This window comes from Hypanus sabinus, chromosome 18 (assembly GCF_030144855.1).
Source record: "Hypanus sabinus isolate sHypSab1 chromosome 18, sHypSab1.hap1, whole genome shotgun sequence".
NCBI lineage: Eukaryota > Metazoa > Chordata > Chondrichthyes > Myliobatiformes > Dasyatidae > Hypanus > Hypanus sabinus.
In genome coordinates this window covers 65,352,050-65,378,508 of record NC_082723.1, presented here as the reverse complement: position 1 = coordinate 65,378,508, position 26,459 = coordinate 65,352,050, and the positions used below count along the sequence as shown (strand labels likewise).

The following is a 26,459-nucleotide window of genomic DNA, read 5'->3' as shown; positions in this document are numbered from 1 at the left end:
ATGGGCTCTAACATCCTTTTTTATATTTTTGGCTAGCTTACCTTTAGATTTAATCTCTTCTCTCCTTATGGTTTTGTTTAGTGCCTTCTGTTGTTTTTTTAAAAGCTTTCCAATCCTCTACCTTCCCACTAATTTTTGCCCTATTGTACGCCCCCTCTTTACCTTTTATGCTGTCTTTGATTTCCCTCGTCACCCACATGCGTCATTCTGCTTTTAGAATAATTGGGGATGTATCTACCCTGCGTCTTCCAAGTATCTCCCAGAACCTCCAGACAATCCTGTTCTGCCATCATCCCTGCTAGTGTCCTCCTCCAATTAACTTCTCTAGCTCCACTCTCATGCCTCTGTAATTCCCTTTACTCCACTGTAATACTGATACATATGAATTTAGCTTCTGCCTCTCAAAGTGCAGGCTGAATTCTATTATATTATGATCACTGCCTCCCTTCCCTAATCAAATCTAGGTCATTACATAACACCCAATCTAGAATTGCCATTTCCCTAGTGGGCTCATGAGCTGTTCTAAGAAGCCATCTCATAGGCATTCTACAAATTCCCTCCCTTGGGATCCAGCACCAATCTGTTTTTCTCAATCTACCTATATATTGAAATCCCCCATGATTATTGTAACACTGCCCTTGTTACATGCCTTTTTTTTATCTCCCGTTGAAATGTACATCCCACATCCTATAATGGTTCCAGCATCTTCTGATCCTATGTCAGCTTTTTCTAAGGATCTGATTTCATATTTTATCAACAGAGCCATCCCTCCCCCTCTGCCAACCTGCCTGCCCTTTCAATACAATGTGTATCCTTGGATATTAAGCTCCCATCCATGATTTTCTTCCAGCCATGACTCAATGATGTCCACAACATCATACATACCGATCTCTAACTATGCTACAAGATCATCTACCTTATTCCGTATACTGTGTGCATTCAAATCTACCATTTTCAGTCCTGCATTCTTCATCCTTTTTGATTTTCCCCCATTTTACACTTGAACTTATCCCTCTGACTCCTACTTTGCCCTGTTATCTGCCAGTCCATCCTTATAGCAATACTACACACTGCACCTACTTGTCCCATCCTGGGCCTTATCACGTTGGTTCCCAACTCACCTATCAAATTAGTTGAAACCCTCCCCAACAACTGCCACAAAGGATATTGGCTCCCCCCCAGGTTCAGCTGTAACCCGTCCATTTTATACAGGTCATACCTTCCCCAGAAGTGATCCCAATGATCCAGAAATCTGAAACTCTTCCCCCTGCACCAGTTCCTCAGTCACATATTCATCTGGACTGCACTGACTTCAGAGCTGGAATCATGGACTCAAGTCTCCGAAGAGGAGTATGGACCCGTGACCTTGCACACAGCAATGGCTGACCAAACACTAGCTCAAGAGGGCTCCCAGTATGAACCAGGAGCAGGAGTTGGGCATGTGGACTGGTGAGCCTGCTCTGCCAGTCAATAATATCACAACTGATTTGGCCAAGGACTCAGCTCCACCTTGCTGCCTTTCCCCCAGAACCCTTAATCCCCTGCTGTGCAAAAATCAATCCAAATGTGTCTTAGATGTATTTAATGAGGTAGCTGTGACTGCTTCCCTGGGCAGAGGCTGACACAGATTGACTACTCTCTGGGAAAAGCAGCTTCCACTCATCTACTCCCCTGAATCTTAAGGCTGTGTCTCCCAGTTCTATACAGTTAGATAAAGAAGGGGTCAGCTTATCCAAGAACTTTGATACAGTATTGGGGATCTTTCAGCTGTATACTCAGGATCTGTCTGAAACCTGGTGCGTGTAGAAAGGCAGCTCTGGTCAGTCACAGGAATCCTCAAACAGCTTTCCATTTTGACACCAGATTTCTTGATCACGTTCTTTACCTCACCAGTCTGCTGCAGTTTTATCTTTATAAAAAGCTATTTAAACAGTCACCTTCCCCAAGCATAGGGCCGATCAATACTTCCACCCACCAGTACTTTATTATTTCCCCTCAGTCACGACCACAGAAGCTTAGCGAGTTTGTACGTTCTCCCCGTGATCTTGTGGGTTTCCTCCCACAGTCCAAAGACATACGGGTTAGTAGGTTAATTGGTCATTGTAAACTGTCCTGTGGTTAGGCCAGAGTTAAATTGGGGGATCACTGGGTGGTGCAGCTTGAAGGCCTGGAAGGGCCTATTCTGCACTGTATCTCAATCAATAAATTATGTACAGCCTAGCATCACTTCTTGGACATAAAATCAATCTATATATATATAAGCTATCTTATGTATTCAAATTTGTTGTGTATTTTTTATATTACTGAGTTCTTTACCTTATTGAATTGACTACTACTTACATCCTTCATATACATGATGAGTAAAAATCTTTATATTACATCTCTGTCTAAATATGCAATTTATCGTAATTTATAATAAATAGTATGTACAACAGGTCAGTCAATAATACAGTTGTATCAGCATGAATGAATCAGTCTGATGGCCTGTTGGAAGAAGCTGTCCCGGAGCCTGTTGGTCCTGGCTTTAATGCTGTGGTACCGTTTCTCAGATGCGAGCAGGTGACTCGAGTCCCCAATGATTCTTCAGGTCCTTTTACGCACCTATCTTTGTAAATGTCTTGAATAGTGGGAAGTTCACATCTACAGATGTGCTGGGCTGTCCACACCACTCTCTACAGAGTTCTGTGATTGAGGGAGGTACAGTTCCTATACCAGGCAGTGATGCAGCCAGTCAGGATGCTCTCAATTGTGCTCCTGTAGAAAGTTCTTAGGATTTAGGGGTCCATTCTAAACTGCTGCTTCTTTCAACCATCTGAGGTGAAAGAAGCGCAGTTGTGCCTTTTTCACCACATAACCAGTATGTACAGATCACGAGATCCTAGGTGATGTGGATGCTGAGGAACTTAAAGCTGTTCACCCACTCAACTCCAGATCCATGGATGTCTCCATTCCTCCTGTAATCCACAACCAGCTCCTTTGTTTTTGCGATATTGAGGGAGAGGCGGTTTCCTATGTCAGGGTGATGACTTCTTCTCTGTAGGCTGTCTCGTTATTGTTTGAGATTAGGCCAATTAATGTAGTATTGTTAGCAAATTTAATTAGCAGGTTGGAGCTGTGGGTGGTGACACAGTCATGGGTATACAGAGAGTAAAGGAGGGTGCTTAGTACACAGCCCTGAGGGGCACCTGTGTTGAGGATCAGAGGGACAGAGGTGAGGGAGCCCACTCTTACCACCTGCTGGCGATCTGACAGCAAGTCCAGGATCCAGTATTTTTTGTGCTGATTCGGATCTGGAGTAACAATAATTTAATTCTCCTTTACATTTACATACTGAAATTGACATTAAGCAATCTTGACTCTAAATATAAAGTGGCTGTTTAGAAATATCACAGAGGTCTGCCCAAAGAAAATTATCTTGCAACTGGATACTTCAATATTTTAACAATCTCCACAATTACCTAATCACCATTTTTACTGGGTAGACACCGATCCCCAGCCTTTTGTTCTCTGGAATAACGTAAGAAATTCTGCCGCTGCTGTTTGTGATGTCAGTGTCAAAATACACCCACTCTCCTGTGGGAGGCTGAGTCATGATGTGAATATCCACCTGAGGAAAGAAGAGAATTTATACTAGGATTTAAACGTCCCACAGCACCTTCGCCGCAGTGATCAATTTATCAGAATCAGTAAAACCTGTGGCTCAGATACCAAGCCCGGCAGAACCATTTCTGCTGACAGCAGAAGGGGCAAAGGTGGGTTATGGCGCCTTAAAACCAGTTGCTTCGGGCAGGTGGGGCTCGTCAGCCAAAGTTGGCAGCTCATCTAGGAGAAAGAAAACTCTGATCTCAAACCTCCACTGCCTTTCGGCTATGCCCACACACGGGGAAGGTTTTGGGAGTAAACCCCAAGGAAAATCCGGAGCTGGAGTTCCTAAGACAGTCCAACATTAAGTTCAAATGCTGACTGGCAACTCCTGTGATGCCACTGGTACCAAACTGAATCGGCTTCTGCCGTTCCTTTGGTTTTATCAGCTGTGTGGAGAAGGGGAACCTGCTTGGAACAGCTTGCACCCCGCATCATACTGCCCTGACTTGCTTGTCATGTCGACAGCTGGGACTCATCTTCCGCAGTCGACCCTGACCAACAGAGGGCCTCAGTAAAACCATTTAACATCAGCTGAAGATCTATGGACATTTGCCTCCAGCCAAATAGATCTTGGAAAGAAGGGGGCTAACAGTGAGCTGATAGGGATGTACAAGAGACATAGATCGCGCGGACAGCTAGAGACTTGTTCCCCCAGAGCAGAAATGGCTAATACAAGGAGACTGGAGGAAAGTATAAGGGAATGTCAGAGGGTTTTTTACACAGAGAGTGGTGGGTGTCTGGAACACCCTGCCAGGGGCGGTGGTAGATGGTGATTAATTAAGGAGAGTTAAGAGACTCATAAATAGGCACATTGGTTTTTCACACAGAGAGTGGTGGGTGTGTGGAACCCTCCCGGGGTGGTGGTAGATGGTGATTAATTAAGGAGAGTTAAGAGGCTCTTAAATAAGCACATGGGTGATAGAAAACTGGAGGGTTATATAGGAAGGAAGGGTTAGAATAATCTTGGAGTAGGTTTGAAGGTCAGCACAACATCAAAGGGTCTGAATTGTTCTGTGTTTAAATTCATAAACAGCAATGAGTCAAGACGGTGGGGCGTAGCTCAGTGGCCCTGGGGTGGACAATGCTGGGCACGGGGCTGGATGAACATGTACCCCCACACAGACAACATCTCGTGGATGCTGCTTCCCCAGCCACTGATCTGGGTTTTCGCTCAAACTATGCTCCAGGTAAAAATGTTATGCTCTGTAAATCTGCTGGTGTTCAGCCAATGCTGCAAATGATATGTACATCTACAGGAACCTCACCTTCTCACCCGTCAGTGTGACCATATCCAGGGGTCCGTACATGAAACGCCCCGTCAATGTCTGAGGACCGTCTTCACTAACAATCACATCGTTCACGCGATGATTGGCTGTGACGTTCTGTGAGAATTTGTGCAGAAAGGAAGTTTATTGTACATTCTGTACAGATCAGTGCAAACATTACAGGACGGTAGAACCAGGCATGAAGCCAGCCATGTTTTAAAGTGCGCTCCCCCCCACCACGGTTCTAGCCTGCTGAGTCAGAGGGAATGGCAACTGTCCTCTGAGAAATCTATATCGTTCTCTTCCAACTCCTTGCTTATACTCTCCTAATGTGAGTGCTCCCCCCACCCCCCGAGAAACCAGTCTGGAGAATTTTACAGATCCTCTTCTACCCCAGTATATAAATCTCCTGCGAGTCAACATCTTCCGAGATCTGTCCTCACCCAACACGTTAATTCAATCACAAAGGCGGCACAACAGTGGCTATATTTCATTAGGAGTTTGAGGAGATTTGGTATGTCACCAAAGACTCTCGCAAATTTCTACAGATGTACGGTGGAGAACATTCTGTCTGCATCATCATCTGGTATGGAGGGGCCACTGCACAGGATCAGAAAAAGCTGCAGAAAGTTGTAAACTCAGTCAGCTCCATCGTGGGCACTATCCTCCCCAGCATCAAAGGCACCTTCATAAAGTAATGCCTCAAAAAGGCAGAGTCCATCAGTAAGGACGCCATCACCCAGGACTTGCCCTCTTCTCATCGCTACCATCAGGGAGGAGGTACAGGAGTCTGAAGACACACACTGAATGATTCAAGAACAACTTCTTACCCTCTGCCATCCGATTTCTAAATGTACATTGATCCCATGAACACTAGCTCACTATTTTTTCTCTTATTTGCATTATATAAATAAAATGTAATTTCAGTAAGAAATTTAATTATTGGAATTATTTTAAAAATTATTATGTTTTGCAATGTACCGCTACCACAAAAGAACAAATTTCCCGACAAATGCCACTGATATTAAACCAGCCTCCAGTAAGTACCAATGTATTGCTGCCCTCCCGGAGTACTTGCACCTGCAAACGAACTTTGATTGAACATCAGCACCCACTGATCACTTGTCATTTGAATTAAACAGGCCGTTCTTTTCCACAGTGGTTTGTCTCATGTCATTCTTGGCTACGTGCCACCTGCCACCTCCACGTCCATTCACTTTGCCTGACTGTACAGCCCATGTGTTACTCTCACAACAATACCTGGGTCTGTATAATCAGCTGAAAGGTACAACTTCCCATTCTGTTCACTCGCCCCAGAACATTTTTCTTGCACTCTCTCTTTCTTTCTGAAAGGATGTGCTGACACTGGAGATGGTTCAAAGGAGGGTCACGAAAATGATTCTAGGATTGAAATCTATGGCTTGTCATATGAGGAGCGTTTGATGACTCTGGGCTTGTATTCACTAGAATTCAGAAGAACGAGGGATGGCCTCATTGAAACCTATCAAATGGTGAAAGGCCTTGATAGTGTGGATGTGGAGAGGATGGTTCATGCAGTGGGGGAGCCTGTTCTAAATGGACATCCCTCTATTCTAGACCAGAGAACACAACCCCAGAATAGAGGGATGTCCATTTAGAACAGAGATGAGAAGGAATTTCTTTAGCCAGAGAGTGGTGCATCTGTGGAATTCTTTGCCACAGGCAACTGTGGAGGCCAAGTTATTGGGTATATTTAAGGCAGAGGTTGATAGATTCTTGATTAGTCAGGGCATGAAGGGAAATGGGGAGAAAGCAGATAATTGGGGCTGAGAGGGAAATGGATCGGCCATGATGAAACAGCAGAACAGATTTGATGGGCCAAACAGCCTCATTCTGCTCCAACGTCTTATGAAGTTCCCTTTCGATTTCTCTCTGAAATTCAGTCAGCTCCTACTCAAACAAGCCGACTCTCTGTCTCTTTGATCACTTAGGGAGCTCAGTTTCCTTATCTCATGGGCAACACTTCTACACCCTCCATGGATCCAGCTTACAATTCAGAAGTATCTGGGTCAGATCAGCCTCACTCAGTGAAACTCCCCTTCCAAGTCATGGAGTCATAGAGCACTACATTGCAGAAGTAGGCCCTTCGGTCCATCTAGTCTGTGCTGAACTGTTTTGCTGCCTAGATGCATCAACCCATGTTTGTACCACTGCCCTCCATACCCCTGCCATCCATGTACCTATCCAAACTTCTTAAACACTGAAATCAAAATCACATCCATCAATTGCACTGACAGCTCATCCCAGACTCTCACCACTCCCTGAGTGAAGATTTTTCCTCTCATGTTCCCCTTAAACTTCTCACCTTTTACCCTTAACCCATGACTTCTAGGTGTAGTCCCATCCAACCTCAGTAGAAAAAGATTGCTTGCATTTACCCTATCTATACCCTTTATAAATTTATATACGCCTATTAAATCTCCTTTCATTCTCCTACGTTCCAGAGAAAAACATCCAAATCCATTCAATCTTCTCCATGTAATTCAGATCCCCAAGTCGTGGCAACATCGTTGTAAATTTTCTCTGTACGCTTTGAAAGTTATTGATATCTTTCCTGTAGGTAGACGGCCAGAAGTGCACACAATACTCTAAACGTGGCCTCACCAAAGTCTTGGAGTACTTTTACTTTGTATTGGTTCACGTAGTCTACCAAAGCTATGCTGAGCATTAACATATTAAGATTGTCATTCCTTAGGTGTGCAGTATTAGATCAAGGAACGTATCGATGTCAAGATACGGAATGTCCATACCCTTAATTTAACATGTGTCCTCTTGCGAAGCCACTTCTCGCGCGGTTTTGAAGGGCTGAACACTGAGACTTCCTTCCCGTCCAGTTCCAGAACACTTGCATTTTCATGCCTCATTATCTGAGTGTAAACATTTTATAATAAACATCATTACTACACATTATCACAGTGACGACACTCCAAACATACTTCAGTGGGCTTCACCCTGTCGAAAAGGAAAACACAATACCGATGCGACTTATGTCCTCCTTACCTGTCGTAGCAGAAAGGAGACGACGTCAGTTGACTCCCAGTAACTGGCATGAAAGAGGTGGGGCAAGGCGACTGTCGGAAAGGCTGTTAAAGCATCAGGGCAGTAGAGAGCGTAGTCAACCCTCTTAGTTCCCCACCACCTCGCTGCAACTGAAACAAAGCCGAAACTCTGCTAAGTTTAAACGGAAAGTGCACTCTCCAGATGAGTGTAAACACTGAAATGATCTGTGCTCTCACGGTGAAGATCTGCTTAGTTTTATAAGTACAAGAGATTCTGCAGATGCTGGAAATCTTGAGCAATGTGCACAAAATGATCTCGAGAATAAAAAAGTTAATGTGTGAGGATCATTTAATGGCTCTGGGCTTGTACTCACTTGAGTTTAGAAAAAGGGTGGTGATTGGGGGGGTGGGTTTCATTGAAACCTATTGAATGTTGAAAGGCCTCAATAAAGTGGATGTGGAGAGAATATTTCCTATGGAGGGGGAGTCTAGGGCCAGAGGGTACAGACTCAGAATGGAGGGACGTCCATCTAGAACTGAGATGAGGAAGAATTTCTTTAGCCAGAAGGTACTAAATCTGTGGAATTCATTGCCACTGACGCTGTGGAGGGAAGACGTGGGGAATATGTAAAGTGGAGGTTGCTAGGTTCTCAATTGATCAGGAGTCAAAGGTTATGGGAAGAATGGGGTTGAGAGGGATAATAAATCTTCTATAATGGAATGGCAGGGCAGACTCAATAAGCTGGATGGCCTAATTCTGTTCCTATGTCTTATGGTTTAAATGCTGGAGGAACTCAGCCAGTCAGGCAGCATCTATGGAGGGGAATAAACAGTTGATGTGTTGGGCCAAGGCCTTGGGTTAAATCTGGCATTTTGTGTGTCGGACTTTATCTTTTTTCACACACAGAAGGTGAGTGTCATTGATAAGGGTCGCCAGTATCTCCTGGGTGGGAGAGAGGGAGGGAGGGAAGCTTTCTACCTTGCACTATTGTAACACTGATTCTTTTCATTATAAACCCCGTTACTAGGGTTACATCATCTAATAACTACCACTCAAAGCAGAAGGTTGTTAATTCTCCTCAGAAGAAAGCTGCTGCATGATTTTATAAAAGTATCAGAGGGACAAACTATATCCAAACACATTTACTTCACCCCATAAGGTAAAGTGGTAGTTGTTACTGCCAGGGTGGAAGTGTTAAGTACCAGAGGGCAGAGGTTTAAAGTGGAAAGGTTAAAGGTTAAAGGAAATGTGGATGCCTGGAATGCACTGCCAGGGGAGGCGGTGGGACCACATACAGCAACAACTTTTAACAGTTATAAAGGAGGGTGTAGACGAGATTACAGTACATCAGCATCAGAGCCGGCATGGAGATGGCAGGCCGAAGGGCTGGCTCCTCTGCAGAACTGTAGCGTTCCACATTCTTTTCCATGCACAAAAATAACAGCGGCATGCAGACAGAAAAGGCCAAACTGATTCCAGTGTGACTGAGTGCGGTTTAGCCCAGGGAGGGGAGTGGGACTGATGGGATTTCTTGGCGCAGATGGGTCGAATGGCCTTTTCTACTTTGTAATTGGTCATTAAGGAAAAGACTAACTGGTTAATCATGGAAAATGATTGAAATGTCACTTCCACTGTTCTCTCAATCACCTGGGGTGCCAGGGCAGCGTAGTGGTTAGCTCAACACTATTACAGCTTGGGGCGTTGAAGTTTAGAGTACAATTCTGGTGTTCACTGTAAGCAAGCCTGCACGTTCCTTCCCGCGTGCAGGTGTGTTTACTCCAGGTGCTTCGGTTTCCTCCCACAGTCCAACGACCTATGGATTAGTCAGTTAATTAGTCATTGTAAATTGTGATTAAGCTAGGGTTAAATCGGGTGTGGCTAGGCATTGTGGCTCAAGGGGCCAGAAGGGCCTGTTTCACACTGTTGTCTCTAAATAAGTTAGTAAGGGAAAAGGTGCCGCTTAAAAATCTGTGTTAATGGTAGGTTGGGTTCAGTCACCATGAAATTATTTCTAGGAGTTAGGAAGGGAGGATAATTTATTTTTATGAGGAGTTCATTAGCAGAGATGCACCTAGAAGCTATGTTACAAACGGTTTGTTTCTCCGGCCCGGTACCTGTCTGGAGGTCCATCTCTGAGACTCTCTGTGTTGGTGAACTTGCTTTCAGCTTGCCGTGACTCTGTGACAGCACAGGTTTGGACTGTTTACAGTCCTGAGGGTCAAGGCAGTGTGGAAGGGCTTTGTTGTAGGGGATAAGTTTGGACAAGAAACCCAACGTTTTGTTAAGGGCTGAGTGATATTTTTTCGCTGAGAAAATGAAAACAGAATTCACATTACACAACACACAAATGGATCACAGACATTGCTTCTACCTCTAAGAATGATTAAAAATGTATCTGTTCGATTCAAAGCAAGTTTTCCATTGTGTTAGGTCAGTGTGTTTGCTTGTCTCCTGCTTGTGTACTGTGTAAGTAAAGCCAAGAAAATATGAGATTCTGCAGATGCTGGAAATTCAGAGCAACATACTGGTTAATTGGTTCTGTACCTTACAATATCTAATTTATGCACTTTACTTTGTTTATTTATTCATAATTCATCTGTAAGCTTTATCCTTATTTTCCTAGGTTATATGTGGGTAACATGTACTGCTGTGCTTTACACCCTGGTTTGCAAAATCATTGTCTCGTTTGAAGGTATACAATGTTAATTGACAATAAACTTGACGATTTGACAAAATGCTGTGGGGGGGGGGGTCTCAGCAGGTTAAGCAGTAAACAAGGTGGTGAATGAACAGTCATCAGCACTGGAAAGGTGACAGGCTAGAATAAGAAGATGAGGGAGAGGACAGCGTACCGGCTGACAGATGATAGGTGAGGGGGAACTTGTTTGGAGGAGGGGAGTGACGTAAGAGGCGGGGAGGTGATTGATGGAAGAGGTAAAGGGCTGAAGAAGAAGGAATCTGATAGGAGAGGAGGGTGGACCATGGGAGAGAGGGAAGTAGGAGGATAACCACCTTCTTCAGCCCAGGTGAGAAGGGGTGAGAGGGGAACCAGAACGGGGAATGGAGGAACTGAGAAGGGCACCCAGACTTCTCTCTGTGGGGAAAGACATCACTTTCACACCTCCTCTGGGAACACGTGCTCTCCCAGTGAAATGAGTCGGGTTTCTGCACTTTTTATCATTGAGGCGTCAAGTCCAGGGTATTTTAAGTGTGGATAAATGGATTGAGGTGGGACAACAGAACACTGAAAGGATGCTTTCAGGGATTCAGAGAGGCAGGATGTCTCATGCATAATGGAAGACAGCAGCGAGAGGGCTTTCTTTGATCGATTTTGTGTCTCCCACAAGTTAACGCAGGCCATGTTCCTCTGTTAGACCTACCCTGGTACAGTTTAGGAAGATGAATTGTCATTACAATCTGTTACCTCTGTTAATAAAGAACAAAAAGTGATGTAATAAAGACACAAATAAGAATAAAGAATGAGATCACAGCAGCGAGGAAGACTGAGTGAACGTTTGCTTTCTGTATTGATGAGGCAGAATGTTAAACCACAGGGTTCAGGGAAGGTTTAGAGTTGGAGACATTGAACAGCTTGGAACGGAAATGGGTCCTTGGCTCACCTGACCAGCTCTTACCCCTCCTCTCTCTTCCTGTGCAACCTGTCTCTGCCTTCACCTCAATCTATGGAAAACTTACCCCGCAGGTCCCCTCTACATATCACTTTAAACAGACTCCTCTACCCTGGGAAACAGACTGCGAATATCCACCTTATCCATGCCTTTTGCTTTAATAAAATTTTGAACTGCGTAGGACAGGCCCTTCCAGTCCTTTGAGCAATGCCGCCAGCAACCCCCGATTTAACCCCAGCCTAATCACGGGACAATTTACAATGACCAATTAACCTACTAACTGGTACATCTCTGGACAGCGAGAGGAAACCAGAGCACCCGGATGAAACCCAAGCATTCCCTGGGGAGGATGTACAACTTTCGTGTAGAGGACACCAGGATTGAACTCTGAACTCCGATGCCCTGTATTATCTGTAATAACATTGTGCTAACTGCTATGCTACTGTGGTGCCCAGTAAAGGTCTGTAAGGTCACCCTTCAGCCTCCTATAATCCCAGTCTGTCCAGTCTCTCCTGATAACTCAGGTCCTCCCGTCTCAGCCACATCCTGGTGAATCTTTTCTGCTGCTTTTCTTACACATCCTTCCTGTAGTGTGGTGACCAGACTGGCACACACTTCCAGCCGACCATTTCTACAACTCTGTCATGAAGTCCCAACTTTTGCACTAAATGCCGGTCTATGAAGGCGAATATGCCAAACACACAGTCCTGAAGCAGGGTCTCTGCCCAAAACATCAGCACTTTGTGCGTGATGCTCTCCACCTCCTTCACCACCCCGCCCATCCTTGACAACAGTTTCAGGCTATTGTATGGTTGTAATTATTACTGTAATGGAATAATTATTATTGTAAATGACCTATTAACTCAGCAGGTTTGAAGGTAAGTAAATCCCCAGGGCCCTGCTAATGAAGACAAGGTCAATCTGTAACTGAATACTACCTTTCTCATACAGAACACAGGACAGAAAACAATGCAGAAATCATGTCCATAAGACCATAAAATATTGAAGCAGAATTACCCCAATTGGCCCATCCAGTCTGCTCCGCCATTTCATCACGGCTGATCCATTTTCCCTCTCAGCTTCAATCTCCTGCCTTCTCTCTGTATCCCTTCATGCCCTGACCAATCAAGAATCTATCAACCTCTGCCTTAAATATACCCAATATTCATGCCTGTGGCAATGAGTTCCACAGATCCACCACTCTCTGGTTAAAGGAATTCCCCATCATCTCCGTTCTAAAAGGACGCCCTTCTATTCTGAAGCTGTGTCCTCCGACCTGAGATCCGCCCCCCCCCCCCCCCACCATAGGAAACACCCTCTCCACGTCCACTCCATTAAGGCCTTTCACCATTCAATAGGTTTCAATTAGGTCACCCTTCACTCTTCTGAATTTCAGTGAATACAGACCCAGAGACATCAAACGCTCCTCATATGATAAGCCATTCAATCCTGGAATCATGTGCAGAAATCGTGTCTTCGCCGACCTTGTCACCAGGTGAAAAGAATCTGGTCTGTACACACATGGTCAATATCCCTGCATTCTCTACCTGTCCTTGGGTCTGTCTAACGACTTTTAAACATTGCTGTTGTATTTGGTGCTCTCACCTCCTGAGGCAGGATGGAACCTCCCTGAGTACCAAAGGGCATGGACAGGGCGAGAGCCGAGGAAATGTTGGCTCACACATTTCAGTCGGGGAGGGGGGGGGGGGATTGGGAATGTTTGGAATCCTCCGATACTGAGAGATGCAGAGACAGAGATTGAGAAACATTCTAACTACTTGGGAATCCATGGAATGAGAGCAGGAAGGTGTGTTGAGGCTAAGGAAGGATCAGTGTGATCTTACTGAAGAATGGGTGGTTGAGGGGACATTGGTTTACTTCTACTTATGTTCTAAAAACTTAGAACATTACAGCATAGAACAGGCCCTTCAGCCCAACCATGTTATGCTGACCTGTTAACCTCCTTCCCTCCTACAGAGCCCTCTACCATCCAAGTACCTATCTAAAATATTCCTAATTGCCCCTTTTGAAACTGCCTCTACCACCATACCTGGCAGTGGATTCCACACACCTACGACCTTCTGTGTAAAAAATCTAACTCTGACATCCCCCCTATACTTTCCTCCAATGATGCCCCCTCGTATTAGCCATATTTGCCCTGGTAAAAAAAAGTCCCTGGCTATCTATGTCTCTTATCATCTTGTACACCCCTACCAAGCCATCTCTTGTCTTCTTTCACTGTAAAGAGAAAAGCCCTAGGTGCAGCAATCTCTTCACTCACTTCCCCTAGCCTGGGTATATCCTGCCCAGCCCTAGGGACAGGGCAAAGCTCTCCTGATCTTCTTGACAGTTTACCTACAGCAGACAGAACAATATTATTGAACTCCCTGAGAAATACTGAAGTTTGTCAATTTTTAAAAGCCAGGCTGTTGGGAGTTACAGAAGCCTAAATCGCTCCACAAGATAGAAGAGTATTTTGTGCAGTAACAGTGGAAAGTGTTCACGACGGGACAAATGTATTGCGGCACTCACTGTTAGTGATGTTGGAAGCTGTGTAACTATCGGCCATTCCTGATACTTGGCTGGCAATGCTGGTCTCACTCGCTCTGCGGAACGCCCTGAATATCGGGGCTGTTGAGGGAGAGGAAGGAGATGAACCTTCTGCGAAGACGCCGACGTGAGTCTGAATGACATCCGCTGTTGCATCAAAACAAGGAGATCCACATTAAACCCAGCAGGAGAGCAGGCAAATCGCACGGACGAGCAGGAACAGACATTCAATTTTTCATCAGTTTCAGTGAGAGAAGGCTATTCCGTTTAAAGTTTGTAGTACAAACAAATCAAAACACAGCTCACTACAGAGTGAATCATGGTACTGGCAGTTAGAAGGAGAGGGTTCATAGGAGGTTCACAAGGATAATTCTGGGATTGAAAGGTTTATTATATGAAGGCTGATTGATGAAATCACCAGAATTCAGAATAAGTGAGGAGGGAATCTTGTTGAAAACTAAAGAAAGCTGAAAGGCCTCGATAAAGTGGATGTGGAGAGGATGTTCCAATGGTGGGGGAGTCTTGGATCTGAGGACACAGCCTCAGAATGGAGGGATGTCCATTTAGAATGGAGATGAGGAGGAATTCCTTTTGCCAGAATGTGCTGAATGTGTGGAATTTTTTACCGCAGGTAGCTGTGGAGGCCAAGTCAGTGGTTAATAGATTCTTCATTGGTCAGGGCAGGGAGAAGGCAGGAGACTGGGGCTGAGAGGGAAATGGATCAGCCATGATGAAATGGCACAGCAGACTTGATAGGTCAAATGTTATAATTCTGTTCCTCTGTCTCATGGAAAGGTAACAAGTAAAGTGACCAGGGTAAGTTCAGCTCAGTTTGGAAACAGGACAAGCCGAGAGGTCGCACTGCAGAAAGGAATGTCAAACTGTGCTCTGTTTGGCTTGCTCAGTGGACTTTGAACATCTGGTATACCAATATGTCATTCTTGTTGACTGTACTCAGCACAATTCACTTGGCAGATCCATTTATAGCAATGTTTTGGAGAAAAGAGATGAAATGGGGAGAAGGATGCTGATCATAATTCTCTTTCTCTGACATGCACTAAAAAATAAGCGAGCAGAAGCTCCCCAACTGTTGGGCTACAGGACTGTCCAAATCAGTTAGTTGGTATCAGGGCTGCCAGTTCGTGGGAGTTCTGTGTTTGTGGGGCGGGGGTAAAGAACAGTCCCTTCCCTCCATGGATTGTAAACACTCAGGCAATGATCAGCAGTTATGTCCCATCATTCAATTTTAACAATGGAAACTCAAAGGAATCAGGATGACAATGAGCATGAGACCCCCAGGAGATAAAATTCAGTATGGAACTACTTGTGTTAAAGAGTTATGTATTGTGATAGTAATCCAGTCTGATATCCCGGTGGTTAACCGGAGTCGTGGTGGTGCAATGCTATTACAGCTCGGGGTTCAGAGTTTGAAGTTCAGTTCCAGCATCCTCTGTAAGGAGTCTCTGTACATCCTTCTCGTGGAGTGTGTGGGTTTCCTCCAGATGTTCCAGTTTCCTCCCACAATCCACAGACGTACAGGTTAGTAGGTTATTTGGTAATTGTAAATTGTCCTGTGATTAGGTCAAGGTTAAATTGGAGGTAGTTGGAGATTACAAGGTGGCGAAGCTCAAAGGGCCAGGAGGGTCTATTCCATGCTGTATCTCTAAATATGTTTAGTTTCTTGAAATACCTAAAGATCAGAGGGTACAGCCTCAGAACAGAGGGACGAGCATTTAGAAAGGAGATGATGAGGAATTTCTTTAGCCAGAGTGGTGAATTCATGGAATTTTTTGCCACAGACGGCTGTGGACGCAAGTCATTGGGCATATTTAAAATGGAGGTTGGTAAGTTTTTGATTAGTCAAGGCACCAAAAGTAATGGGTAGAAGGCTGGAGAATGGAGTTGAGAGGGATAATAAATCAGCCATGATGGAATGGCAGAGCAGACTCGATGGGCTGAATGGCCCAATTCTGCTCGTGTGTCTTATGAAACCAGGTGATGAATTTGGTCAATTTTGTTTCATACAGTTAACTGGTGTGTTTCCTTTGTTCTTGGGTCATCTGTTCAAGGAAAACAAACTTCAAAACATTTTTTCAGACATACTGAATTCCGAGCAATTTCAATACCACACATCTCATGCCAAAGAAAAAATGCCTGAAAGCACAAATTGCAACTTAAATCCCAAGCTTTCAATGTAAAAGATCAGGATTTGAAAAATCCTTGCCAATCCGCTAATGGGAAAAAGAAATAAAGGACATGCGAACAGGAATCGGAAAGCACAGGCAGCTGAAATCAGGTATATAATGGGATTGTTCTTCTGAACCAATAACAGCATGACTGCACATAAACTTCTATTAATCTGGGCAAAAGAAAAGAGTTCCTTAGATCAGTGCTTGTGCAGAGATCCATGAATTAATTAATTATCTGTAAACAGTCACAAGTAACATCATGACTGAAGACAAGTGGTTAAATTACAAAGAAGTGTCAATCCTGAGTTGTCCTCAGGGAGACAAGACTTTGCCCAAGATGGGCTCAAAACACTTGCACCAACATTTGTAAAATTCTGCTCAACTGTATTTGCAACTTATCTCAAATGATTTGACAATGAATTCAGCAGAAGCAAGTGCAAACAAAAATAGTCAGACACTGTTCTGCGCTGGACTTGAAAGAATTTCCACTGTGCTGAAGGCAATGTGGTACGAGTGAGCAGGGGCTGCTAGCCAATTCCTCTGATTGCCAGTGAGCTGCCATGGGGGTATCGCAGCAGGACGGGGTTTACAACATCATAGTAGGTGGGTTCACAGTGCTCACCGCCCAGCCCAAATTCCCCTCAAACTGATTAAACAGAGACAGAATATTGTGGGGCTTGCAAATACAAACGCAACACAGAACATGGCAATTGAGATGAAGCAGAAGGGATATTCACTCCTGCCTTTCCAAACAGCTGGGGCCAAAAACACACTAACCATCAGAACAAGTGAATTAACTGCACTTGTCAAAGATCAGTACGATACACTCACCCTCGAGGTGAGTCTCCCTCTCAGTTCAGTACAATATATTTGCTCCTTGTGGTGTGACTCCCTCTCGGTTCAGTAAAATACACCCACCCCTCATGGTGTCTCCCTCTCTCTGTTCAGTACAGTACATTCACCCCTCACGGTGTGACTCCCTCACCCCTCATGGTGTCTCCCTCTCTCTGTTCAGTACAATACATTCACCCCTCATGGTGTGATTCCATCTTGGTTCAGTACAGTACATTCACCCCTCATGGTGTGACTCCCTCACCCCTCATGGTGTGATTCCATCTTGGTTCAGTACAATACATTCACCCCTCACAGTGTGACTCCCTCACCCCTCATGGTGTGATTCCATCTTGGTTCAGTACAATACATTCACCCCTCACGGTGTGACTCCCTCACCCCTCATGGTGTGATTCCATCTTGGTTCAGTGCAATACATTCACCCCTCACGGTGTGACTCCCTCACCCCTCACAGTGTGATTTCATCTTGGTTATGATGAGAAAATGCAGAGTCAAGGACTCTTGCCAAAGCTTCCTTCACAGATGCGACTCTGGTTTCAGTTCCATGTCTTTTTAATCATTTCACACATGTGCAGACAAACCGTAACTATTCTGGACAAACCGTAACTATTCTGGACAAACCATAACTATTCTGGGCAAACAGTAACTACTTGGGACGACTCTGAACTGATGATCTGACTGGGTTGCTGGGCCATTTCCAGAGCCACTTTTGTGTGAACTAGAAGATCTAATTCTACAATTCTGTAGTTTCACTGTCAAAAGTGATATTAACAAAGTATCTCTTTTAATTTAATGTTCTGAATTTAAAATCCCAGATATCCTGAGGATGAGACCAGTTATTGTATCCCAGCATGTGTGTAGTGTGCATGTGCAAATGTAATGTTCAGATTTGCAAGATAGGTGTCAACAAATACTGTTTCTAGTAGGGTTTTCTAGCCATAAACACCTAGTAGGATTTCCTAGCCATAAGATATAAGAACAGAATCAGGCCACTTGGCCATTCCATCATAGCTGATTTGTTATCCCTCTCAAACCCATTCCTCTCGCCCTCTCTGTACCCTTTCACACCCTGACTAATCAAGAGCCTATCAACCTCTGCTTTAAATATACCCAATGACTAGGCCTCCACAGCCATTGTCTGTGGCAATGAATTCCACAAAGAGACCTTGGAGTTTAGAATTTATTCAAGGATCTGAGGGGGGTTCACAGGGAAGATCTTCAGATCTTTCCACCAACGGTACAGCCATGAACAAGTGGCCAAATATATAAGATAATGGGCTGATTAGATAAAGCTGATGTATGTAGAAACATCTTCTCTCACAGGAATTCTCTGGTCGGGGGTTGGAAGCTGGATCACTGGATGTAGTTAAAGTGAAAATGAATATGCATTTGAAAGATTGAGGGTCTGGGGGTTATAGGGATGGGCACATGAGAGAAACTGAAGCTGGCATACCGTTCCGTGCAAAACTCTAAGGTGTGCGCGGGCATGCACACACACACACACACACACACTTTTTTAATATATATATATAATATATAGTGATTTTATATATTGCACGGTACTGCTACTGCAAAAACAAAAATTCATGGCAGATGTGAAATGTCAAACCTGATTCTGATACAGGTCTCTATTGTGGACTGACAGTGGGAAGGGGGCAAGGAAAGGGGAATTGTGGTTGGGAAAATGGGAAGAGAGAGGAGAGGAAGCAGGAATTACCAGAGAGATATTCTGTTACGATCAATAAACCAATTGCTGGGAATCAAATGACCTTGGCTGTTGTCTCAGGGCTGGCTGTGTCTGCACCCGCACAACCCCCCACTCTGGCACTCGTTCTCTGTCCCCTGCTCCACCCATCTCTCGTGGCACCCCACCCTCCCATTCCCAACATCTTTTGCTCCTGCCACATTTACAAACTCACTCTCCGTTCCACATTGACAAATACAGTACTGTGCAAGTCTTAGGCACCCTAGCTATGTATATGAATTTAAAGACTTTTGCATAATGCTGTATCTCAGCCATGAACACACTGAATAGTGGGACATGAGCTGAGGGGTTGAAATAGCCTCCTCCTGCTCCGATTTCCTGTGGTTACACGTGTGCTGAAGTGCTACAGGTGGAACTTTTTTTAGAAGGTTGCAAACATTCAGCATGTCATCTGAAACTTTGACAAACTTCTACAGATGAATGGCGGAGAATATATTGATATCACGCCCTGGTATGGAGTCACCATTGCCCTCGAACTGAAAATCCTAAAAAGAAGTCAGGTGTGACTTTTAGTAGTTTGAAAAAATCTGCATGACATCTGAAACTTTGACAAACCACAATAGATAAGCGGTGGAGAGTATATTGTTTGGCTACATCACAGCCTGGTATGGAAACACCAATGCCCTTGAATGGAAAATCCTACAAAAAATAGTGGATACATCCCTGTCCTCCCCACTGTTGAGCAAGTCTACACAGAGTGCTGTCACAAGAAAGCAGCAAGGACACCTACCATCCAGTCTGTGCCCTCTACTTGCTGTCAGGAAGATACAGAAGCCTCAGGACTTACACTACCAGGTTCAGGAAAAGTTATTATGCCTCAACCATCGTGCTCTTGAACCAAAGGGGATAATTTCACTCAGCTTCATTTGCTTCATCACTGAACTGTTCCCACAACCTATTGACTCACTTTCAAGGACTCTTCATCTCATGTTTCTGATATTTATTGCTTATTTTTTTTTGTATTTGCAATGTTTGCTGTCTTTTGCAAATTGGTTGTTTGTCCGTCCTGTTGGGTGAGGACTTCCATTGGTTCTATGTGTTTCTTTGTATTTACTGTGAATGCCCACAAGAAAATAAATCTCAGTGTTGTATATGGTGACATATACATACTTTGATAATAATAAACATGAGAGATTCTGCAGAGGCTGGAAATCCAAAGCAACACACTCACAAAATGCTGGAGGAATTCAGCAGGTCAGGCAACATCTCTGGCAGGGGTCCCCAACCTTTTTAAAGCCACGGACCCTTACTGTTAACCAAGGGATCCATGGATTATTCTATGAAAATGAATAACAAGTCAACATTTCAGGCCAACCCCCTTCTTCAAGACTGAACTTTGATAATACAGTTACTTTGAACTTTTGACCTGTTCAGGTCAAACTCTGCAAAGCCGAGTCACTTCTTCCGCAGTGCAAATGTTTCAAGTCCATACTAGCGACAAATCTTACGGCCTTCCATGCAAAGATGCAAGCATACACAGCCACAAGCCACGAGAGAACAAAAGAAGAGCCTACACACATTCAGCCACAGTCGGAATCCCACTGGTACCATCGTGCCAGTTAATCACAGGAACAGGAATGCTAGTTTCCATTACACTCTCCTTTCGATGGAGAGACACAAATGGAATCTCCAGCGTGAGGATGGGATTGTTCTGGATTGTCTCAACTAAAGCAGATGGAGAAAAACAAGAGGACAGATGTGTAGCCACAAACCGTACCACAACAGTCAAATGCTTACACACACTCAATGCTGGCGGATTATGCTGACATTTTATATATTATATCTTCTGAATGGACAATGAACCCATGTACACTCCCTCACTAGTGTTTTGCACTACTAACTTAAATTATGTATATATAATAGATTCCGGTTAATTGGCCCTTCTGTTAATTGGGACAGCCTCTTATTTGGTACACTCTTAAAGAATAAAAACTGAGAAAGTAGTCAGGATTTCCTTAGTTTATTTGGGACACAATGCTGCATAATTGGGATAAGAAACTGATGTCGAATAGTTTCTAACAAGTGTGCACTTATGTGGCCATTAGACGCTACACTGTGCTTAAGAGTAAACTGTTTTTAAATAGCACCAGATGCGTGTGTTTATGTTCAAAAAACAATGATTTATGTTACTGATAGTTGGCGAGAAATAAGCAGTAAGACAATTTGAAACTGCTTTGCTCACTGCGGTTTCAAGCATTCAGGCTCAGAGATCCCAGAAACGGCTGAGAGAGAAAATAAAAGCTTTTATTACTTCAACAATTTATGAACTACAAAGAATTTGAAGGTAACAACAATCATCTTGACAATGAAGGTTTGGAGAATGCAATTGTTGAGAGCGTTGTATGAAGGTAGTTCATTAAGTCCATTATCTACACTAGGTGTCTGCCCTGATTTTGTTCATTTACAGTCAATCAAAAGAACATGTCAGCGTACACTGAATGAATTCCTCCATTGATAACCATTAGGAACTAATACACAATTTTACAGTTCTGTAGTACTATTGGTAGTGTTCTGATTTGTTCTGTATTTCAATTAAATATGTAATTTATTACCTAGTTTTGCTTTTTTTAATACATTTTTAACTATTTCCATGAAACTTTGGCTAATTAGGACAGCTACTTCACTGGGACAAAATGTACTGGAGCTGATGTGTCTCAATTAACCGCAATCCACTGTATTTCTTATTGCTTTGCCTGTGTGAACTCCTGTACTGAGACTCAGAGGTGTGCATCTTTTCAAGGAAATACTGAACACAATTGGTGGCTTGACCAGCATGCATTACCAAAGGTTCATCTCTCTCAGGTTCTGAAGTAGTGTCTACCTATAGTGCTTGTTCCAAACTACATCTGAAATAATGTCTACCTGAAGTGCTTGTTGTAAAAACTAGCTCTGATCACATTGGTTAAGCAGACATTACCAGTGCAGTATACCTGTATGGTGACAGTAACAGAGAACCCACACGGGAGGTCTGTATTTCTGTTTTAAATGTGCATACCCAGAACAGCAGAGGTGCCGTCGCCCAGTGGGAATCGTTGGTAGCGGGGAACATTGAACGGAGGTAACAGATGAAACTTCTTCTCCAGGAGCGGCTCCAAGCGGGAAGATGAGGGATCGGCTGGGTGGAACAGATTGTACACCTGCTGGCATGCCGGTCTCAGCTGGGACACTGGAGAAAAATGGAACAGACACCATAAGAATGAGTTTTGTTCGGATCAGATTTATAGAAGTAAACATTACTCATGTTATCATATGAGGATCTGTCCTGGGCCCAACACGTAGGTGTCATTAAAAGAAAGTATGAGAGCACCTTTACTTTCTTAGAAGTTTGCAAAAATTTGTTATGACATCTAAAACTCAGACAAACTCCTATGGACGTGCAGTGGAGAGTATATACACTGCTGCATCATGGCCTGGTATGGAAATATCAATACCCTTGAATGGAAAAGCTGCCTGTAAAGTTTGTGCTTTCGATGCATGAATGCGTGGGTTTCCTCCAGGTGCTCCGGTTCCCCCCCCCCCTACAGAAGCTGGTCAGTAGGTTAATTGGTCATTGTAAACTGTCTCATGATAAGGCTGGGCGGCGTGCCTCAGTGGGCTGAAAGGTCCTATTCCACAGTGTATCACAATCAATAATTAATTAATTTTAAAAGTAGTGGATACGGCCCATACCATCATGGGTAACGTCTTCACAGGTCTTTCACTGATTCTATTACACTTCTTTGTATTTACTTTGATTGCCCACAAGACAATGAATCTCAGAGTTGTTGATGGTGGCATAAATGTACTTTGATAATAAATTCAGTTTGAACTTTGATCTGTGTGACATAAATCAAAGTCAATGTTGGTGACAACAACATGGCAATCACAAAAGCCATCACAAAAGCAACTGCAAGATAAGCCTCTGCATTATTTAATCACAAACAAGAGAAAATCTGCAGATGCTGGAAATCCAAGCAATACACACAAAATGATGGAGGAACTCAGTAGGCCAGGCAGCTTCAATGAAAAAGAGTAAACAGTTGATGTTTCTGAACGGTCTTGGCCTGAAATATTGATTGTGTATTCTTTTCCATAGATGCTGCCTGACCTTCTGAGTTCCTTCAGTATTTTGTGTGTGTTGCCTGCATTATTTAAATTGCTTTTTGATATCTGTTGACTAAATTCTAATTTTCAAGAATGAAAATGCAAATTGAGTAATAGCAAAATAACCAATATAGATCCATGTTATCCCCATGCCAGTCCCAAATGAGAGTCTCTGCTCAAAATGGCAAACTTTCTTCTTCAGTCTGTGAACACTGTGAGCTTCTGACACACTTCACCATGGCGGCCAACTAAAGGTTTCTTTTTTATTTGTTCAATGTGTTTTTTAACGATTGTAAGACGACACCTGGCTCCATGAGCTTTGGGTGCTGCAGGTCTACCCCATCAATGAGCTGCTCAGTGAATGGAGGAGCCGGCCGGGATGTCCAGGGCGTCAGTGGAGTCGGCCGGGATGTCCAGGGCGTCAGTGGAGTCGGCCGGGATGTCCAGGGCGTCAGTGGAGTCGGCCGGGATGTCCAGGGTGTTGGTGGAGCTGGAGCCGGCCGGGATGTCCAGGGCGTCAGTGGAGCCGGCCGGGATGTCCAGGGTGTCAGTGGAGTCGGCCGGGATGTCCAGGGCGTCAGTGGAGTCGGCCGGGATGTCCAGGGCGTCAGTGGAGTCAGCCGGGATGTCCAGGGTGTCAGTGGAGTCGGCCGGGATGTCCAGGGCATCGGTGGAGCCGGCCGGGATGTCCAGGGTGTCTGTGGAGCCGGCCGGGATGTCCAGGGTGTCTGTGGAGCCGGCCGGGATGTCCAGGGCGTCAGTGGAGCTGGAGCCGGCCGGGATGTCCAGGGTGTCGGTGGAGCTGGAGCCGGCCGGGATGTCCAGGGCGTCAGTGGAGTCGGCCGGGATGTCCAGGGCGTCAGTGGAGTCGGCCGGGATGTCCAGGGCGTCAGTGGAGTCGGCCGGGATGTCCAGGGCGTCAGTGGAGTCGGCCGGGATGTCCAGGGCATCGGTGGAGTCGGCCGGGATGTCCAGGGCGTCAGTGGAGCTGGAGCCGGCCGGGATGTCCAGGGCGTCAGTGGAGCTGGAGCCGGCCGGGATGTCCAGGGCGTCAGTGGAGCTGGAGCCGGCCGGGATGTCCAGGGTGTCGGTGGAGCTGGAGCCGGCCGGGATGTCCAGGGCGTCAGTGGAGCTGGAGCCGGCCGGGATGTCCAGGGCGTCAGTGAAACTGGAGCCGGCAGCGTGTCGGAGGAGCACGACTGGGTTGGAGGAGCGGACCTGGGTGCAGATTGTTGCTACCTGATACTGAAGGCATTGGAGTTGGTGCGCAAAAGCAGCATGCAGTGTAACCGTGGATGATTGTTTTACAATCACAGGACCCTGTTGAACACTGCTAATGTAATACGCAGCAGGCCCGTATCTCTTGCTTGGTGGCGTGATATGCGGTGTGGGAGCTGTGTGGTCTTGACTATAGCAAGGACTAGGTCTCAAGCCGCAGACTTGCCTGCTGCTGCAGTCCAGGAGAGACACACTGGAGGCAGTGTAGTGTGGCATCCATTCTCAGCTAGGGGCAGGCTTCTCCTGTCAGTGCTGTCCTCCAGTGTTTGACTGGGGGGAGTAACAGGCTGGAGTGCAGTGGCTATGCACGGCAAGGAATCTGCACAATCAAATTGCAGGACATGCTGTTCTGGGTCTTGGACTAAATATATCTTTTTGCATGACTGCGTTTTTATTTGCTTGCTATTTTGAATGTGCTGTGTATGTTTTGTACCTTGGCCCCAGAGAAATGCTGTTTCGTTGGGCTGTATCCAGTATAGTTGAATGATTAAATTTGAATTTGATTTGATTTGACAGCCTCCTGGTCAGTACAGAATTACAAAGCAGGCTCAAGTGGCAGCACAGAAAGAACTGAAGTCATCTAGATACCCACCATCCAAGCTGGGGACAACAGTCTTCCTCAAAGCCAGCACCAGCCCCAGAGGGGAACCGAACAGGAAGAAATCAGTCACTTCAAATTCAAACTTGCCAGGGTTCATTCCTTCCAGCATGGTGGAACTGCTCGATCGCCTGGACCCGGAATCCGTCCTCAGAACACTTGACTGCAAACTAGAAGAGAAAATACACTCATCTAATAATTACCTTCTAAATTAGTTTCTTTTAAGTGTTCTATCATGAGCCCACCCTGCACATGGACTGTTTGTCCTACTCCCATCAGGGAGGAGGCTACATCGCATCCACGCCAGGACCACCAGACTCAAAAACAGTGACTTTCCCCAAGCAGTGAGGCTGATCAACACCTCCACCCACCACTGCTTTATCATTTCCTGTCAGAGTCACCTTATATACAAACACTCCTGTGCCTACCGTCACTTTATGGACATACAATTAATCTATGTATATAAGCTAACTTATGTATTTATATTTACTGTATTTTCTTTATTTTAAATTGTGTGTTGTTTATCTTATTGTGTTTTTTTTGTGCTTCATCAGATCCAGAGTAACAATTATTTCATTCTCCTTTACACATGTGTACTGGGAATGACGTTAATCAATCTTGAATCTTGAATTAAATTCACTGATGATACAAAGATTGGTGGTGTTGTGGATAGTGTAGAAGATGGCCAAAGGTTGCAGCATGGTATTGATCTGCTACAGATATGGGCGTTGAAAAGGCTGATTGAGTTTCATCATCATCATTATGTGCCATGTCGTATCATGCGGGTAATCATGCTTGACCATGCTTGTTCTTAGCAAATTTTTCTACAGGAGTGGCTTGACATTGCCTCCTTCTGGGCAGTGTCTTTACAAATCAGGTGACCCCAGCCATTATCAATATCCTTCAGAGATTGTCTGCCTGGCATCAGTGGTCACATAACCAGGATTTGTGATGTACACCAGCTGCATATATGACCATCCACCACCTTCTCCCATGGCTTCACGTAACCCTGATCTGGGTGGGTGGGGGTGAGCAGGTGTTACACCTGGCCCAAGGGTGACCTGCAGAGGCAAGAGTGCCTTGCACCTCCTATGACAGAGAGGCACCTCCACCCTGCCACCCAAAGCTAGAGTTTAGCCCAACCAGTGCCAAAAATACTGGAGGAACTCAGCAGATTAGGCTGCACACATGGAGGGGAATAAAGAGTCAATGTTTCGAGATGCCAGTCCGAAATGCTGATTCCTTATTCCTCTCCACAGAGGCTACCTGATCTGCTGAGTTCTTCCATCATTTGTGTGCGTTACTCTGGATTTCCATCATCTTGCATGATCTTTTGTGTTTACAAATGTGAAGACTGCACTTTGGGAGATCAATAAACAGTACAAAGGACAAAATCCTTAACAGTGTTGATGAGCAGAGGGACCTTGGGATCTATGTTCATAGCTCCATAAAAGTGGGTAATGATGCCATATAGAATGCTCGCCTTTGTTAGTTGAGGAACTGAGTTCAAGAGTGAGGAAGTTATGTTGCAGTTTTATAAAACTGGTTTGACTGCAGTTGGAGTAC

The 26,459-nt window shown here is 44.8% G+C and overlaps 1 protein-coding gene across 6 annotated transcripts in view; it reads right to left on the bottom strand.

Annotated features, from left to right (window-relative positions):
- LOC132407702 (membrane-associated phosphatidylinositol transfer protein 2) overlaps nt 1-26,459 on the bottom strand; it is a 317,765-nt gene that overhangs the window by 17,922 nt on the left and 273,384 nt on the right. For 5 of the 6 annotated variants that reach the window (XM_059994565.1, XM_059994568.1, XM_059994569.1 and 2 more), the window contains 7 exons: nt 24,888-25,063; nt 21,930-22,100; nt 14,111-14,275; nt 7,950-8,098; nt 7,700-7,816; nt 4,911-5,027; nt 3,459-3,607 (listed from right to left, as the gene is read on the bottom strand). In XM_059994565.1, the coding sequence (XP_059850548.1) occupies nt 3,459-3,607; nt 4,911-5,027; nt 7,700-7,816; nt 7,950-8,098; nt 14,111-14,275; nt 21,930-22,100; nt 24,888-25,063 (1,044 nt within the window). Of the gene's footprint in view, nt 1-3,458; nt 3,608-4,910; nt 5,028-7,699; nt 7,817-7,949; nt 8,099-10,063; nt 10,256-14,110; nt 14,276-21,929; nt 22,101-24,887; nt 25,064-26,459 lie in introns of all 6 variants that reach the window. The other variant, XM_059994571.1, reaches the window with a different exon arrangement.